This window comes from Carassius auratus, unplaced genomic scaffold (genome assembly GCF_003368295.1).
Source record: "Carassius auratus strain Wakin unplaced genomic scaffold, ASM336829v1 scaf_tig00011856, whole genome shotgun sequence".
Classification (NCBI taxonomy): domain Eukaryota; kingdom Metazoa; phylum Chordata; class Actinopteri; order Cypriniformes; family Cyprinidae; genus Carassius; species Carassius auratus.
In genome coordinates, this window is record NW_020524245.1 from 231,410 (window position 1) to 249,747 (window position 18,338).

The following is an 18,338-nucleotide window of genomic DNA, read 5'->3' on the forward strand; positions in this document are numbered from 1 at the left end:
AGCTTTATACGCACAAGCTTTGGATGTGACTGTGAGGGCACAATCACATAATATAGCCTTTGGAGAGCGTGAGTACCAATGGATTAAAATTCTTTAAAAAACTGTGCAAATTATTATACACAAAAGAACTGAACTTCACATCACTACTGGTGATGCGAAAACCGATGCAACCGGATCTTGACTCGAGAACGAGTCAATCTTTTGTTATCTGGCTCGGCTCGGTGTTCATCTTTAGTTCTCTCTTTACAGCAGTTCATATTCCGGGACATTAGTTTATTTTAACTCAGAGGGAGTGTCAGCCACGTTAAAAAAAGTTCCAAGTTTAAGTCATTTGTGGATTAATGCTTATTGGAGACGTGAACTGTTTCAAACGATTCAGTTCGATTTGGTGAACTGGTTCAAGAAGATCCGGTTACATTGAGTGATTCGTTCCGAATATCACTACACTTGAACTCACTCACAACAGACTTAGAAGAGAAGATAATGATGAATAAATTCGTAATTTTTGTTATTTTTGCACCAAAATGTATTTTCGATGCCTTAACAAATTCTAACTGACCCTCTGATGTCACATGGACTACTTTGATGATGTTTTTTTTACCTTTCTGGACATGGACAGTATACCGTACATAGGTTTTCAATGGAGGGACAGAGAGCTCTTGGACTAAATCTAAAATATCTTAAACTGTGTTCCGAAGATGAACAGAGGTCTTACGGGTTTGGAACGATATGAGGGTTAGTTATTAATGGCATAATTTTAATTTTTGGGTGAACTATCCCCTTAAACCATGGTAACCATAAATTAACCATGGTTTGGCTACACTATAGTTTAACCATTTGTAGTAAAACTGTGAATTGTAGCTAATAACAAACAACAACAGTAATAATAATCATAGAAAAAAAGGGAAAAAAATCAATTTAACTACAAAAAGAAACATGGTTAGGCTAAATTTCTTAAGGCTATTGTGACAATAGTCTACTACAAATATGCCACACATATAACAATCCCATTCAAACCTGATACTCTGTTTCTTAAGGGCTGTAAATACAAGCACAAGGGGACCATAAAAAATACTGAGTAACCATTTTGAGTTGCTGTAATTAAATTTCAGCAAAATGGACTAGCCTGCAGCATAATTTTTTTTTCACTTTCCTTTTTGGTGTGTCTTTGAATTTAGCCCTCAGTAGGTTCATTTTCATTTGCATCAAATTATGTGGCATCATTTCATTCCTAACACATTACCCAGTCCATATCAGTATTGATATCCAGCATGATATATTTTCCCATTGAGATCTGATGTGTTTTCAAAGTGTTCCTTAATTTATTATTATTATTATTATTGTTGTTGTTGTTGTTGTTGTTGTTGATTATTTATTTTTTGATCAATCTATACAATCACTGTGTTAAACACACACCTATTTTAATAAGAATAAACAGACCTTGTTCATATTAGAAAAAGCCATTTAGTCTTAGGCATGATGCCTTTCTTGTCCTAAAGAGAATGTACTGCAGCTGCACCGTCGTACGGTCGGGTTTCTTTACCGAAAACCTAGAGTGAGAAGGTCCGGCCGCAAGAGAGCACTGTGCTTTCGCGGCTTTCTGTGCGTTTTAGTAGAAGTAGAAAGAAACATCCGGGTATTGTTCCAATGCAAAAGAAACGAATGATAGAAGGAGGTTCTCGCATTCTGCCACTAACTACGGGGATACGGCGAATTCCTTTCTTTATTCGTTTAACATGGCGGCAAGTACATTTGTTTGATTGTTGTTTTGGGCGAGATTACAGTTGAGAAAAGCATATAATTAATGAAACAGTAATTCATTGGCTACATTCTGTAACTCGGAAAATGGCGGATACCTTTAATCTAAACTAAGTAGAAAATATTGAAGTCTCAAAACGATGCTGTGAACTAAAATGCCACGTTATGTTAAAACCTTAGAGTATCCAAATCTATCTAGATCTAGTATCTAGATACTATAGTATCATGCACATAAACAGGCGGCGATTAACGTTGGCTGGCCAACGTAATTCGTGGCTAATGTGATTCAGTTTACGTTTCTTAGTAACAGTACTCAGGACAACTATCAAATTAAACCAATTGATATGAATATTCATAATAAATTTGTTACTTTTGCATGCTTTTCCTTTAAAATAATCTAGAAGTTGTAATTTATCTCTTATCAGGCAAATGACATGAAATACCACGAGTCCCTGTCCGGAAAATCTCACCCAGATGAAGATCGTCAGCGGAGCTCGAAGCATTGCTCTCGGTCCAGATCACGATCAGTGGACCGAAAGCGCAAGTCAGGTAGACCAGGTTCATTAATACTGACATATCAAAATCATTCTCATTTTAAAAATCACTGCCAAAAAAAAAAAAAAAAGTTTAGTTCAACCAAAAATGAAAATTTTATGTTTATCAGCTTACCCTATAGAATAGATTGTATAAAAACATGGATGTATAACACGAAAATGTATAAAAGGCCCCGTTAGCTTGTATTTTATGTTATGGCCCTGTATAAGCAGTTTTTGTAAAAATAGGCTAACGATTGCACCATAACCCAAGAGGGTCTGGCTGCAGACTTGCATTCTCAGACTTGCACTCTCAGACACTTGCACTTCCGTTAGCGATTTTTTTTTTACTTTTTGTTTGAATTTCCCAACATTTTATAACAGTAGCCAGGTGGCGAAGACAAGAAAAAAATAAACTAAATTACAATTTCACTTCCAATCGCTACTTGCACTCTCTGGTACCTGTGACACTTGCAATCGACACAAATCGTGCATGTTGCCAATGGAGACAAGATTAAACGCAACGCGCAACGTTTCGCGTTAAGCATTTTTCCATATAGAATAAACTATCTACAACTCATTTATATCACTGTCTTTGTCCAGTAAGGCACATTATGTGTTTTATTTATAATGATTTTCTATAGGAGGAAAAAGTTATGTACAATTTAACGCAATGCGTTCTGTACTCGTTTGCTTGCCTGTAGGAGCTGATCCTTTTAAAATCACTTAATGCATTTCATAATGCTCGTTAATATTTGCTGGTCTGTATATACGTTGAGTCAACAACAAGACATATAGGCTATGCCTATATTGCCTATATGCCTATGTCTTTATCATCTTAGTCTGTTATTAGGCCACATTAAACGTTTGCATTGTGTTCATAGCCATCTGCTTGCCTTGTAGTACATTAAATAATAACTATATATCGAATTTGGTCGTTTAATTGAACTTAACGTATACTAATACATTATGCCATATTAAGTTATTGTTTTTTCTACAGGAGGAAAATGCTTAACGAAAGACTTTGTGTATTGCGTTCATATTCTGCTGTTCTGTGCCCACGGATTTGCTGGTCTTGTCTTTTTCTTGCAGGACCCTGTACATTATAGTAGTAGGCCACAGCGTCTTGTCTCCATTGGCAACATGCACGATTTGTGTTGATTGCAAGTGACGTCACAGGGAGCGGAGAGTGCAAGTAGCGATTGCAAGTGACACTGTAATTTAGTTTCTTTTTTCTTGTCTTCACCACCTGGCTACTGTTGTAAAATGTTGAGAGATTCAAACAAAAAGTTATAAATAAATAGAACAAAAAAAATTAAATAATACAAAGACTGCAAGTGATGTCGCTAGCGGAAGCACAAGTGTCTGAGAGTGCAAGTCTGGGAATGCAAGTGACATTGTAATTTAGTTTCTTTTTTTCTTGTCTTCACCACCTGGCTACTGTTGTAACATTTTGAAAGATTCAAACAAAAAGTTATCAATAAATAGAAAAAAAATAAAAATAAAAAAAGACTGCAAGTGACGTCGCTAGCAGAAGCACAAGTGTCTGAGAGTGCAAGTCTGAGAATGCAAGTCTGACAGTGCAAGTGCAAGTCTGCAGCCAGACCCTTCTCCCATAACCTGCGACTCTCTGTCGCACAGTAGAGAAATTACCGTATGGACAGGAGGAGAAGCTCGCAGGCAATCTTTTGCTGTCTATGAGGCTATCGGGAGGACGTGGAGGCATAAAGTCAATGGAGAAGCCTATAGAGAGTCCATAAAAGCAACGGGACAAGATTCGGTGGATGATTCAGATTTCTCTTGGCACAGCGATTAGAAGACTTACAATTGTCAGACAGGTTGCTCACATGACCTCTACGTCATCAAGCTCAGTGTCAGTCTGCGCAGTACGCTCGACCCCCAGGAAGTGCGTGCTCCTAATTGACTTCACTTGACTTCATTGATTCCAATGGGGTCGCTTTGTCCATTTCTTTTACTGTGTATGAGTGTGCAGAGCGAGCCGTCACCATCTTGGCCGCGTGACTCTACAGGACAATCGAAAATGGGCAAAAAGCAACGCCCACCTAGCTCGACGGGAGTGTTAGCAGCAGCAATCCACCTGTCACTCTTGTGACCACGCCCTTAATTATGCAGAACTTTAAGGCTTAATATAATTTAAACGGATGAGTTATAAAAACATTCACCCCCTCCCCCCTCACAGTTGTCATGAAGGGCAAAATATGTACCAGGCTGTAAACATGTGTTTTCTGCTGTAAAGTTGGACATTTTAACTTGGGGAGTCTATGGGATTGACTCCCTTTTGCAGCCAGCCTCCAGCGACCAGTCGATGAATTACAGTTTTAGTCACTTCCGTGTTGGCTTCACGAGAGAGAGCGGGAGGTTGCCACTCGGCTTACCCCCAGGGCATCCAAGATGAAGGTGAATTTGTTTCTTCAGTAGAACACAAACTGAGATTTTTAGCACAAACTGTTGCAGTCTGTCAGTCTTATAATCAATGTAAATGGCAATCACAGCAAAAAATGACTAAGCTTTTTTTTTGGCTAAAATTATTTTAAAAAGTAATTGAGACATTTTGTGTTTCCTTCCATTTATTTCCCTCTAAATGTTTTTTACTTTACCTTGAAAAAGTCTTACATTTACCCATATCAAACCTGCAGAAAGTCTGCATACAATCCATAAAAATAAAATAAAAAAAAGAAACTGAAATAAATCAAGATCCCCCTACCCCCCACTTTATGTACTTTACTTTTTAGTGTTCCTGTAGCTTAATTGGTAGAGCACTGCCTTATCAAGCGCAAGGTTGGGGGTTCGATTCCCCAGGAACACATGATATGTAAAAATTGATAGCCTGAATGCACTGTAAGTCGCTTTGGATAAAAGCGTCTGCTAAATGCATAAAAGTAGGGCTGTGCAAAAAATCGAATGCGATTTTCATGCACATCTCATCAGTAAAAACGCTCCTTTAATTGGAAGTATTATCTCCAGCACGTGTGTTCAGATCAGGTTTGCCAGGTTTTCACAACAAATCCTGCCCTGTTGCTTCTCAAAACTAGTCCAAAACTAATCGCAATTCCAGGAGGTTCCCAGATAAAAAAAAAAAATGCTTCCCGGGGTTAAAATATGTTTTGTTTTTTGGCATGGTTGTCTTGGTAAAATTCGCATTTTAGGGGCTAAATATCATGTTATTGGTATTGGGGTTGCTTCAAACCGTGGACATGAAAAACAATCGCAGACTTGGCAACACAGGTTCAGGTGGAGCGGCAGTTACTACACAGAGCCGTAGTCTACCGACAACTAACACAAAATCGCTTTCAAAATCGACAAAGAATCGCCACCGAATTTAAAATCGACTTTGTGTAGATTGTCAGTGAATTACGGCTCGGTGTAGTAAATGCCAAACAATGTTGCCAAGTCTGTGGCTGTTTTTCATGTCCGCGGGTGGAAGCGACCCCAATAGAAATAACGTGATATTTAGCCCCTAAAATGCGAACTTTACCAAGGCAACCATGCCATAAAACTTAAATTTTAACCCCGGAAAGCAATTTTTTTTATCGGGGAACCTCCTGGAAACGCAATTGGGCTAGTTTTGAGAAGCAACTGAGCAGGATTTGTTGTGAAAACCTGGCAACCATGATCTGAACTCACGTGCTGGGAGATATACTTCTAATTACAGGAGCGTCTTTACTGATGAGATGTGCATGAAAATCGCAAAATCGCATTCACAGCCCTACATAAAAGTAATGTACCCCACTCTATCTTACATGTGTAACAGTGCTTGCATAGTTAAATTTTTAAATACTAAGATTACAAACTTTACATTTGTTAAAACTTCTGTCTAGATTTTATTTATAAACTAAATATGTAGCCTATGTTCTAAAGAAAATGTAAGGAAGTGTCTGCTCAATTGTGGGGAATATGTGTTGCTTTAAAGTTTTTTTTATTTGTATTTTTTATAAATTTTTTGGCCTAATCACAGTATTGTACTTAATAACTGTAACTTTTAAAAATTAAATGCTTTGGTAAATGCTTTTAATATAAATCCTTCAGTGTCCTTCTGACAATAAGTCATTTGTATCTTTTTGTCTTTCAGGAGACAAGAGGCACAGACGAAGCCACAGCAGAAGCAAAGAGGTAACTAATTTTAGTCCATTGATGTCATGTAGACCTAGATTAAACTGGTCACTTCATCAGTAGTTTTACAGCTGGCATTTCTAGTTTTAGTCCATGGTAAGTATGCAGCTTAGACAGAAGGAATGAAATGCCAGACTGAGAAGAAAAGCACTGAGATGTAATCACAAGTGCATGTAATATTAAATTGTATTAATGTGGATTACAGATGGAGAGAAATGTCTGTTTGGGAGCTTTTTTAACGTCCTGTATTTTAGATCATATGATAACATTTCTATAATAAATTATACTCAGCGTGCTAATGCACGAAGAGACACTCTGAACAGAAGACGCTGCTGACAGATAGCAAAATTATATGCCTACTACCTGGACAGGTAACTATCAGTCATTTAAACTTATATGCCTATTTAACGATATGTTTTTCTCACAACCCCAGTTATTGCCTTTTTTATAGACACCAGCAGAATTCCAATAAAAAAAATGATTGGCCATTCCCAATGTGAATGCATGCAGATTTGCACAGTAAAAAACAATCAAAAAAAAAACATTAAATTGCGCGCACTGAAATATTTTTCATATATATTTGTCTGGTCATAAGTGAATTCAAATTCTTAAGGGCATTTTACGCTGTACACATTGAACGCGAGTTTTCGGTTATTTTTTGTGGGAGAGCAGGACAGGTGATAGAATGGGCTCATTCACATGAATCATGCCACTTTGTTATGTACCACCGCATTTTATTCATATTAGATTATTTAATTAAATGTGTGTGTGTGTGTGTGTATGTATATACACACACATATGTATGTATGTATGTATGTATGTATGTATGTATATATATAGTGTATGTGTATGTGTGTGTGTGTGTGTGTGTGTGTGTATATACACACTTTACCTATTCTGCCTTACAAAGCCTAAACACAGTGGTGTTTTTATTTTTTTGGATTGTGAAAGCTGCATTAACTTCCACTCGAAAACAAAACTACATTTTATTCTCACTTTTGGTTGGTGGTGTTACTGTGTTTTTCCTTTGTATAGTAGCAGTACTTTTACATTTCTCAAAACAAAATCCACACACTTAATGAAGAAATATTACCTAACCTTAAAAAAAAAAAAAAAAAAAGGTAATTTAGCTTTTACTTGCGTGCCTCATGGAATGCAATATTTAAACTGTAATCACCTCAGACATAGGATGTTTTCACACTATAGCACAAGTAAGCATCATTATTTAACATTGAAATTTGAGATTAAGTGGTTTAAACAGCTTTTTTGTATGTATATGTGCCTTTACACATAAGAGGTGGCAAGATGGCAAGAAAAGCTTTATAATATTATGTAAAATGCCCTTTAAAGTCAACATAAAACCAAACCCAGTATACTTTCGTAATGTAAATAATTGTAATGTGAATTTTCTGAGGTAAAATAATAATAAGAATATATTTTATTAATCTTGAATTGACCTGAATGCTAGAAATATATGAAATATGTAGATGTTAATTTACAATATTTTATTTTCTATTTTGAGTCTCTACCTACTGGAAACCAAGATGATGGTTATTTTAAATTCACTCAAGCGCATCTTTACAAATCCATCACGACAAAGCAAAATTTACATTTGTCAGTTAATTACATTTTAAAGAAAGTTTGAGGAGATAAAATATTTGTAGAGTAAGACCAGGAATGTGTAAGTAAATAGGGTTCATTTTGATTTTATGTTGACTTTATGTAGGAGAAAAACAGTGTATACAAGAAAAAAAATGCCAGTGCGAAATCTGTGTACATTTCTCGCAATAAAGATCGCCCATGCTTTTTTTTTTTTGGTACTATACTGGGTGTAAATGTGCTGGTTTAGTGCACTCATTTGTGTTAAATGTAAATGTATATGCTGCACTTGAAGGGATTTGGCTTAGGGATTTTTTCATTTGAAAACTGTTTTTCTTGTCAGAATTATTTTGGCAAGTTTGTTCTTAAACTTACTAACTCTTTTTATTGCACTATTTTCCTGAAAGAGACAAATTCTTCTTAAAACAGGCACGGAAGAAGGACTCTGAGAAAGCTCTGAAATGTCAGAGCGGATCAGAGGAGCAGCTGGAGATGTCAGATAAAGGCCGTGACAGGCTGTCTGAAGACATGGAGGAGCGACATCGCCGAAAAGACAAGAAATCCTCCAGACCAAGAAGCCTATCAAGATCACGTTCAAGGGAAAGGTATTTTCATTTGACAAATCGTTTTGATTTAATTTAACATAGGCTGAATTTGGTTGAAACAAGTTAATGTTAAGGTTTAGTGTGCTTAGATGTTAATTAATATTTTACTGAAGACGACATCATAATCGAAACTGGGACAAAAGAAGATCTCGCTCACGAAGCGGTGAAAGGAGATCAAGGAGCCGTGACAAGAAGAGACGGGCAAGGTCTCGATCAAACTCCAGAAGCAAGCACAGACATCGCAGCAGGAGCCGTAGCAAGAGCAGGTCGGATTAAGATTTTGTTCATGATTTTGCATGAAACTCCGTGAAACTGCGAATGTGTACTAAAACTATGAGATGATCCACTTTTATCTAGGGAGAAGAAAAAGAGGTTAGAGAAAGCACGGAAAAAAAGTCGCAGTCGGTCAGCTAGTCCTGTGACCTTCAGGGGCAGAAACACAGCCATGGATGCTCAGGAGGCATTGGCCAGAAGGTAGAGTGCTGTCTTTTTCACCAATGTACAAAAAAACTTTTTTGTACACCGTATATAGGGGTGTGTGATATGACTATTTTTGATCGTGGATAAAAATGTCTCCACAATCTGGTTTCAAAGAAATATCGTAGTATCATGCTACAGCTCACATTCAGCTGCAGTTCTGGCAGCGCCATATCAATATACTGTACAACGCCACATATATTCACATCTAATGTTATTTCAGCAGTAAAGTTACTCTCACAGGACACTGCACTTATTCGCAATCACAAAAGTACATAATTTGCATGTGCTTTAAAGCCTTGCCGGTTAAATGTTACATTCACGTGCTGGTCAGACTGGTGCTTTTTCTGAGCCCTGCTTACACCTGAAGCACAGGCACTAAAAAGCCTGTTTAACAGTGTATGATGTAAAATGTAAAAAAAAATAATATATATATATATATATATATATATATATATTAGTGGTGGGCCGTTATCGGTGTTAACGTGAGACTCTTACCGGGCGATAAAAAAAAAAATATCGCCGATAATCTATTCTCAAAGTTAAGCAAGCTATGATGACTTTCACCTTGATATTTTATATAACCGACTGGCTGAGAACAGCCTAAAAAGATGCTCAGGGCAGTTGACGGCCCACTGCTGGGCAATGTCACGAAAGCTTATCTTTTTTACGTGTTTTTAAGCCTTACCGCTTGTCGATTTAAACATTAAAGCATCCAAAAACAAGATGCGGAAAAGCTAAACAGAGTAGCTGGTAACTCGCGTGCTGTGTTCGGTGCGCACGAGAGAGAGAGAGAGAGCAGAGTATCATGGACAGCGACACTGAACCGAGCTCTCTTCTGCGAAGTTCTCCTCGAAGTCCCTCCTACACCTGAATAAACAAATACAAATCGCTGTTTGAACAAACAAAAGGATGTGAAAGAGCCCAATTGAGTACTCTATTAATCTAGATTAATTTCAAGATCAGAGTGAGATTAATCTAGATTAAAAAAATGAATATGCCCACCACTAATATATATATATATATATATATATATATATATATATATATATATATATATATATATATATATATATATATATATATATATATATATATATATATATATATATATATATATATATAAAAATCTGAAAATGTCTACATTTAAATAAAGGTCTGGTCCAAGACCATAAACCAAGTGTCATAAATCTGAAAAGTGTTCATACATGGAAAAGAAAGTTGTGACATTTGCCATACTCAGAATTGGTGCTTTGCATATTACCCATCCAAGTGCACACACAGCAGTGAGTAGGGAACACAAAAACACTGTGAACACACACCCAGAGCAGTGGGCAGCCATTTAGCTCCAGCGCCCAGGGAGTAGTTGGGGGTTCAGAGCCTTGCTCAAGGGCACTTCAGCCAGGGATATTGAGGGTGGAAGAGAGCACTGTTCATTCACTCCCCCACCTACAACTACTGCCGGCATTGAGACTCAAACTGGAGTCCTTCAGGTTACAAATCCGACTTTCTAACCATTAGGCCACAGCTGCCCCCCCCCCCCCCCCCCTTATATAAATGAAAGACTAATACTAGAGCTCTAAGGCAACATGGAACAAGCTTGTTCTCTCTCTTTCACTCTCTCACTCACTCACACACACACACACACACACACACACACACTCAAAATGCAGGTGTCTGGGGAATTTTTTCGATTTTGCCAAATAAAATCAGACATAAATCCTCAACAATTTGAAGGAGTAGACATAGCAAACCTCACACAGAAACAGAGAGAGAATTTTATTACATTTATTATATACAAAATATATATCATAAAGTTGTGAAGTTGAAACATCAAGAAAAATGAAGTGAAAATGAAATGAGTCCACATTGAACTGTACTGGATATATGTGGTCATTGCACTTTCTTTTAACTAGAATTCATCCAATTTGCACGTAAGTAATTGTGCAGAAATTGAAAAAAACTACCAAATATCCACAAAACCACAGCATAAATGCATGGTTGAGGAGTAAATAAAAAGATATATAGTTTATTGCATACAAATTGTACATTTCCTTATGCAATTGATCTGTAAAAGTTTGGGGTCTATCTGACCCCAATGAATGTAAATGTAAACCCTATTTAAGGGACGATTAAGGGCTAACGTGCATAAACGACAAAACGCAAAGAGAAAAATCACTCCCTATTCTTGAATAAAGAGCTTTAATAGAGTTGCTTTAGGAATCAGTCTATATCAGGGGTAGGCAATGTCGGCCCTGAAGTGCCGATGTCCTGCAGACCTTGGAGAAAAAAAAGAAGAAAACAAAACTTGTCTACAGTCTAGGTATTAGGTAATCCCAAAGATCGTGATTGGCTTGTTCAGATGTGTTTGATTTAGTGTTAAGAGTTAAACTCTGCAGGACAGCGGCACTCCGAGACTGACGTTGCCTATCCCTGGTCTATATAGTGTTTCATTTTTATATTTCTTCATTCAATTTATTGAATGCTCCTGCTAAATGCACCTTTTGTACCTGAAAATAAAGCATTGTTTGTTTTATTTGTATGTGTAGTCGTAATGTGCACTTGTACTTTGTAGTTATTTTTTAATAACGCACATCCCTAGTTTCAGTGTTATTTTGACAGAGCCTGCAGCCCTAATCAAGCTCTTTTAGAACGCTTCAAAACTACCCATTATGAAAACCACCTAAAAGTATCTACTTGATTTGTGAGGTGTACATTTCCTTGTTATCTTCATGTTCACTAAATATATTTTCCTCACATACTTAGGTTGGAGAGAGCAAAGAAGCTTCAAGAACAGAAGGAAAAAGAGTTGTTGGAAAAACGGCAACAACAAGAGAAGGCAGCAGGCAAGTAACTGCTGCAAATCATATGCCTATTGGTGCAGTGGATTCATATCTGACCCACTGCACAGGGCTCCAGACTCATTCTTCCCACTGGTGGCTCTTTTGTTACTAACTTTCTCAGTTGGTCGCATGAGTTCACAATTTGATTTGGTTGTTTTTTTTTTTTTTTGCTACAACATTGGATTAATCAATGCATTCTGATTAACTTTTATCATAGTTTATAGTTATATTTTATCATAGTTTATAGTTATATATTAAATGAAAGAGGTCAACATTCAGCGTGTTCTTTTTCATTAGTAGTAGTATTTGTGATTTGAATTTTGTGAACAGGCATTTCTATTTTGCTATGTTATAAGCCATGGGCTTCGGATGCTTTTGCTTTTGAGTTTGCGATCATGTTGTCACATTTTACAACAAAAGATAATTGTCTGTTTTGCTAACATCTATACCTCTCACTGTTTAAGACTAAAACAAAAGATGGATTCATTGTTGTTATTATTAATTAAAAAGCACGACAACAATAAAATGGTAAGATACAATGACAAACAAGCTTACAAAATGTTTAATAACAAAAATGAATAAGATGATGCATGGCATACACCACATGATGTATTATATACAGAATAATAAATTACAGAACGTTTAGCAAACACTGAGGAATCATATAAAAATGAAAGCGAGCTTGCATTATGCTCTTTAGTTCCACATATACGACAGGAATGGAAGCGCTTATGAGTTAAAAAAATGTGGTGGTTGTGCCACTGTGACCGCTCACAAAACTTAGTCACACAGGCAGAGAAAATGGTCACAAAATCTGGAGCCCTGGCTGCAACAGACGTCCATTTGATATGTTGTTGGTTGTTTCCTAACAGCAGCAGCTCCACTGTTGTGCGATACAACCACTGCAGCACCCAGTTCAAGCCTGAACGTTGCAGCACTGCTGGCCTCTGGCACACAGGTCACTCCTCAGATTGCAATGGCTGCTCAGATGGCAGCACTTCACGCCAAAACGCTGGCAGAGACTGGCATTGCTGTGCCAAGCTACTACAATCCCTCAGCGGTGAACCCAATGAAGTTTGCAGAGCAGGAAAAGAAGAGGAAAAAGTTGTGGCAGGGGAAAAAAGATGGGGTAAGGCCAACAAAGTCACTGTATAGATTATTAATATAAGGTTGCTGACAGTTGGCATGATACCACTTATATTGTTTGCAATGATTGTTCTGTTTATTATAAGTTTATGTAATATACAATTCATTTTTCTATTTGCTGTATATATTCCTCAACTTCTGAGTATATGGTAGCCCATAAAACAGTTTATAGGAAAGTAATTAAATTGTAATTAATTAGTGATTACTTTTTTATGCCATTTTTGAATTTTCTTAATTTTTTTGTATAACTTTCAAAAGATACCAAAAAACAGTCCAATAAATCATAGTTGCTCTTAGACACTGAAAGAAATATTTATTACTCATTTTGACATTGATAAATGATTTGCTTTTGCATAGTACTTAGTGCCTCTAGTAACACTTCTTTTCATCTTTAAAATTTTATGTCTTGAGCTGTTCAGGATTAATATATGTTTATGTTGTAGGACAAGTCACAAACAGCTGAGCTTTGGGAGAAGCTGAATTTTGGTAATAAAGATCAAAATGTGAAATTTCGCAAATTAATGGGCATCAAAGTAAGTGTTATACTTTATTAAATATTTGTTTATTTCTTTTTATTCAGGATGTTCTTAATCTGTGAACTGGAGAAATTTTAAATGTTTATTTTAATAATATATTATTATAATATATTTAATAATTTTATTATATAAATGTTGTATTACTTGAATATTTTAAACTTTGTCATGTTTATTAGTTTTAATTAGCACTGGGCAAGTTGACGTGTTATCGCGTTAACGCATTAATTGATTAACTCCGATAATTATATTGCGCGTTAACATAGTTTTTATTATGAAAGTCCATTGCTCATTGGTTCTGAGTACACATACAGACAAATCATGGGTCACACACAGGAGGGGATGCTCCCGATGCTAAGCATCAGCATTCAGAACCACTGTCCACTGTTATTTTTAATAGAAAAAAATACAACGAGGTCATAATCATGACTTTATAAGTAGGAAGTTTCAGATAGCACGTCAAGACCGCAGAGAAGCGCTTGCTCAGCACAGTGGAGTTCATTGTTAACTCGTATTGGACGTGGTAAAACATGGCCCTCTCACAATATATTTCCCTCTCACATCTATCGCTTTTGACACTCAGAAATATTCACGCAGTCATGCACCACGTATCAAAAGATCTACTTTTCAGCACAATTAGCACTCATACGCACTGATCTACATGTATAACTGAACCGCGCTCTTGCCCACCTCTTCCAACCGAGCCAGAGACTGCTAAACAGAGCGATCACACTAGTCAAATGAACCAGGCTTTGGGTGTTAAGATTGCCTAGTGTGAGCACACCCAAATTTTTCTCCCTCATCCCGCACACACGAGTCTCTACCCACCCATCAAGTTTTGTCCTGCACTAGACTCTGCTGCGATGGTTCCCGCGTGAAGGTCTCTAACAGGAAGGGTGCCTGTTATGATCGAGGCTCTGGACTCATAAGTGGACAAGGAGACTCATGGCCTGAGAAGTCATGGCCTAAGAATTGGACAAAACCATTGAATCCTTTAAGCTGGATAGAACTAAGCATAAGTTGTTTTTCTATAACCGACTAAAATATTTTCTATGAAAACGATAATGTCCTGGCAGTGACAAATAGCTTGTTTTATATTTAAATACATGAAAGTTAAAATTTACACTAAATATTTAAACTGCTACTATGTGAAAGGAATACTGCTTTAAAAAAGCACCTTTTAACCTGTTAACTGTCACTCACGTTTTTGAAGATAGACATGAATGTGCATGATACAAACATAATTTTTTATAATTCATGACTGAAAACATTTTGTAACATGATTTTGATGTACCATTTACATGGTAATGCAATGTCTGATTTTAAAATGTGTTTTGAAGGATGAATTTTGAGATTTTATGTTTTCAAGTGATATATAACTTCTGATGATTTCTAAAATGTGACAGAGAAAAAGGCAACGAGGAAGTCTTTTTTTTTAAATAAAGGTCAAAGCTCTTTTTGTAATGTAGATTTCTGAGGGTGCACTCTTGTCATAAATTCATCTATTACTTTTCCTACATAATTTTTAACAAAAAATATTGGTAAAATATATATTTGGGAGTCTTAGACCTTTCCAACGATATATAGTTTGTCAAGATTAGATTAGATTTGATTGTAATATAGTATAGTCAACGTAGGCGTCCCGTTTACGGGACGGGGTGACATTTAACAGGTTAAAGTGTTTCCAAACAAAATGCTATAGCACTTTAGTGTTGTCAAAAGTACCGACTGTGATACCATTCGGTACTGAAAACATCATTTCCCACTAAGATTTGAGTGCTGTTGTGCAGATTCTTAAACAGCACTGATTGGTCATTGTTTTCACATGCTCAACACATTTGTGATTGGCTTCAGTGCTCATCTCTTCATGCTCTTCACCAAGTGCTCACACAGAGAGAGAGAGAGTGAGAGTGAGAGTGTTGGAGATTGCGAATATGTAAACTTGTTGTCAACGCTTCCCTGCTATTTTTATAAATAAAATAGCCTAGATACTAGAACGCTACATTATATTCCTCAGCAATGAGGTGGTAAAATCAATGTTTTTGAAGTAATCGTTTGTAGAAAGAGATGCAGCTTGCATATGCAACTGTCACCTTTCTCTCTTTCGATCAATAATTAATTGAACCAGTGCTACAATTCATTCAAATTAATGCGATTTTGTCTGATGTCTGATTTGAAATGGGCAGAATGCTAGAGCGAATGTGCCGTAACTGATGAAAAAACTAATTTTTACCCATTCGTCAAATATTGTACTGCAAAGAGCAATCCTAGTTTTAACTTGTCTATAACTTAGCAAATGACCATGGAATAAGTGGAATAATCAATGGCTTTCCATGCATTAAAGGATTTTAAATGCACTTTGTGGAGGCAAGCAACCACCCTCTGCCTTTGTGTCCGCGTTGTGCATTCAAAATCCTTTAATGCATGGCAAGCTGTTTATTATCCCTTACGTATTTCAGTTAGTTACCAAGGCAACACTTCTAATTTTGTTTTAGTTTGTCATCAATTTCTGAATTTCTATTTTATGAAAGTGACATGACATTCAGCCAAGTATGGTGACCCATTCTCGGAATTCGTGCTCTGAATTTAACCCATCCAAAGTGCACACACACAGCTGTGAACACACACCATGAACATACACTCGGAGCAGTGGGCAGCCATTTATGCTGTCGGCGCCCGGGGACCGTTGGGTTTTCGGTTCCTTGCTCAAGGGCACCTCAGTCGTGGTATTGAATCGTGGTATTATTTTAGCTTTACTTCAACTAACAAAAAGTTTTCAAGTTTAAGTTAAGGATAACCCTGTTGTGTTCACTGTAGGGTGAAGAAGAAGGTAGTTCATCAGGAGCTGGTAACGAAGAAGGTCTTAAAACCTTGCAACAGCAGGAAGAGATGTTCCGAAATTTGGACGTCCAGTATGAGATGGCCCGTTCACAAACACACACGCAGAGGGGAATGGGCCTAGGTTTCTCCTCTTCATTTTCTTCAAGGGGCATGGATGCTGTCTGAACATTCTGTATTTGTGCTTCTCATTTTTGTACATTCTGTCTGATGTTACCACTGTAAAGCTGATTTTTATGTGTTTGTAGAGAATACTGGTGCATTAGCCTGCATGTATGATTCATCAGGTCTGTCATTTTATTCATTTTGGAAATTCACATGTAAATACAGTTGATTGCTCAAACATGTATAGTTGCTTGGTCTCTGAAGATTGCATTTAATATTGTAAAGCTTTTGTTTGGATTTTGGGAGGGGAATGTGATTGTATATTTGACTGTTTGTATTGATACTGTCTGAAGTTAGCGATTCCTGATATATCAATGACCAATTGGTACCAGGGGCTATGATATATTGTGCTTCACAGCTTTTTGTGAAATAATTACTACATATATCAAGGACACAAATTAATATGACAGACTGTCATCAGTTTGAGTTGGGGGGAAAAAACACTGCAATTTCACAGAACAATAAAATTATTTAACATACAAAATACATTTCATCATTCATGAAGATCATACATTTTTGAATCATTATCCTTATACCAAAAGAAATTGTAGGGGAAAAATTTCCTAGTCCTTGTATTAGTTTATTGTATGTTACTGCAATACTTCAGATTATGTGGTTCTTAATAAATGTTAAGTCTAGGATGAGCTACTTCTCATTAAACTAATTGAGAAAATTAGCCGATTAGAAACAGCTGTAGTGTGTTCCAGCAGAATGTTAACTGCTCACTGTACTTAAAGTTTTTGTGGGACCACTAAGGAGTCCCTGTATGGAAGCAGTCCTAAATTTTACATTCTGGCTGATGTAAAGTTAAAAATAAATGTAGGTAAACATACATGGGCTATACTTTCTTTGTACACTTAGTACAGTTTACCATAGTATACCATTTCTTTATAAATAAGACAGAAGCATACGTTGAGTCGTGCAAAGCAAAAAAACAACACCACTTCTGGAGACTGATCTGATATAGAGCACATGAAGCTACGCAGAAACCTGGCCTGCATTTCCCAAAAGCATTGTAACTCTTAAGTTGATCATTCCTCCATTGGTTTCAATGGGTCTACGACCTACCTAAGCTGCTTATGCTTTTGGGAAACACAGCCCTGGTTGGCAGGTTTAATTTAATGAACCTTGAAGCACCTGTACATAATTCTAGGAGATCTTCCATTAGGAATGTGAACACACTGGAGGCTATGATTGATAGAAGGCCTTGAGCTGAGTGGAGTTGATGACCATGCCCGAGTTGAAAGGGGTGGAGATCCACAGGTACCACTAATCATGGCAAAGTTGGTATTGAAAGACCATGGTCGATGTAGAAAGACAAGGGACCCTGATGAAGCCAGAAGGCTGGAGGACCATGGTGGAGTCAAAGGACTGGAGATCTACATAAAAATGAAGGGTTGCGGGACAGAGGCAGATTTTTGCCCTCAAAGGGCCAAGGTTGGGCCAAATAGTCATAGACTGAAACCCTGAGACCATGGTGGCAATGGCGGACAAGGAGACTTATGGCCTGAGAAGTAATGGCCTAAGAATTGGACAAAACCATTGAATCCTTTAAGCTGGATAGAACTAATGAGGGGAATGGGTTAGGGAACTGGACAGAACCAGGGGATCACCTACAGTATACTGGAAGGAACCAGCAGAGGAGGAGAGGTCAGGGAACTGGATAGAACCAGACAGTAATTCATGCTGAATTGGGACCAGTGGGCAGAG

At 37.1% G+C, this 18,338-nt stretch overlaps 1 protein-coding gene across 7 annotated transcripts; it reads left to right on the forward strand.

Annotated features, from left to right (window-relative positions):
- Window positions 1-1,602: 1,602 nt before the first annotated feature.
- Window positions 1,603-17,106, forward strand: LOC113073305 (arginine/serine-rich coiled-coil protein 2). 7 transcript variants are annotated; one of them, XM_026246202.1, is made up of 10 exons: window positions 1,603-1,742; window positions 2,184-2,307; window positions 6,382-6,422; window positions 8,429-8,626; window positions 8,740-8,892; window positions 8,984-9,100; window positions 11,870-11,949; window positions 12,819-13,075; window positions 13,536-13,625; window positions 16,443-17,106. In XM_026246202.1, exons 2-10 carry the CDS (start codon window positions 2,233-2,235, stop codon window positions 16,629-16,631), a joined length of 1,200 nt encoding a protein of 399 aa, XP_026101987.1. In that variant the 5' UTR covers window positions 1,603-1,742; window positions 2,184-2,232; the 3' UTR covers window positions 16,632-17,106. The 7 variants fall into 7 exon arrangements, with proteins under 7 accessions (XP_026101987.1, XP_026101984.1, XP_026101985.1 ...); XM_026246199.1 differs by having other exon boundaries at window positions 8,451-8,626; XM_026246200.1 differs by having other exon boundaries at window positions 8,451-8,626; window positions 12,822-13,075.
- The last annotated feature ends 1,232 nt before the right edge of the window (window positions 17,107-18,338 follow it).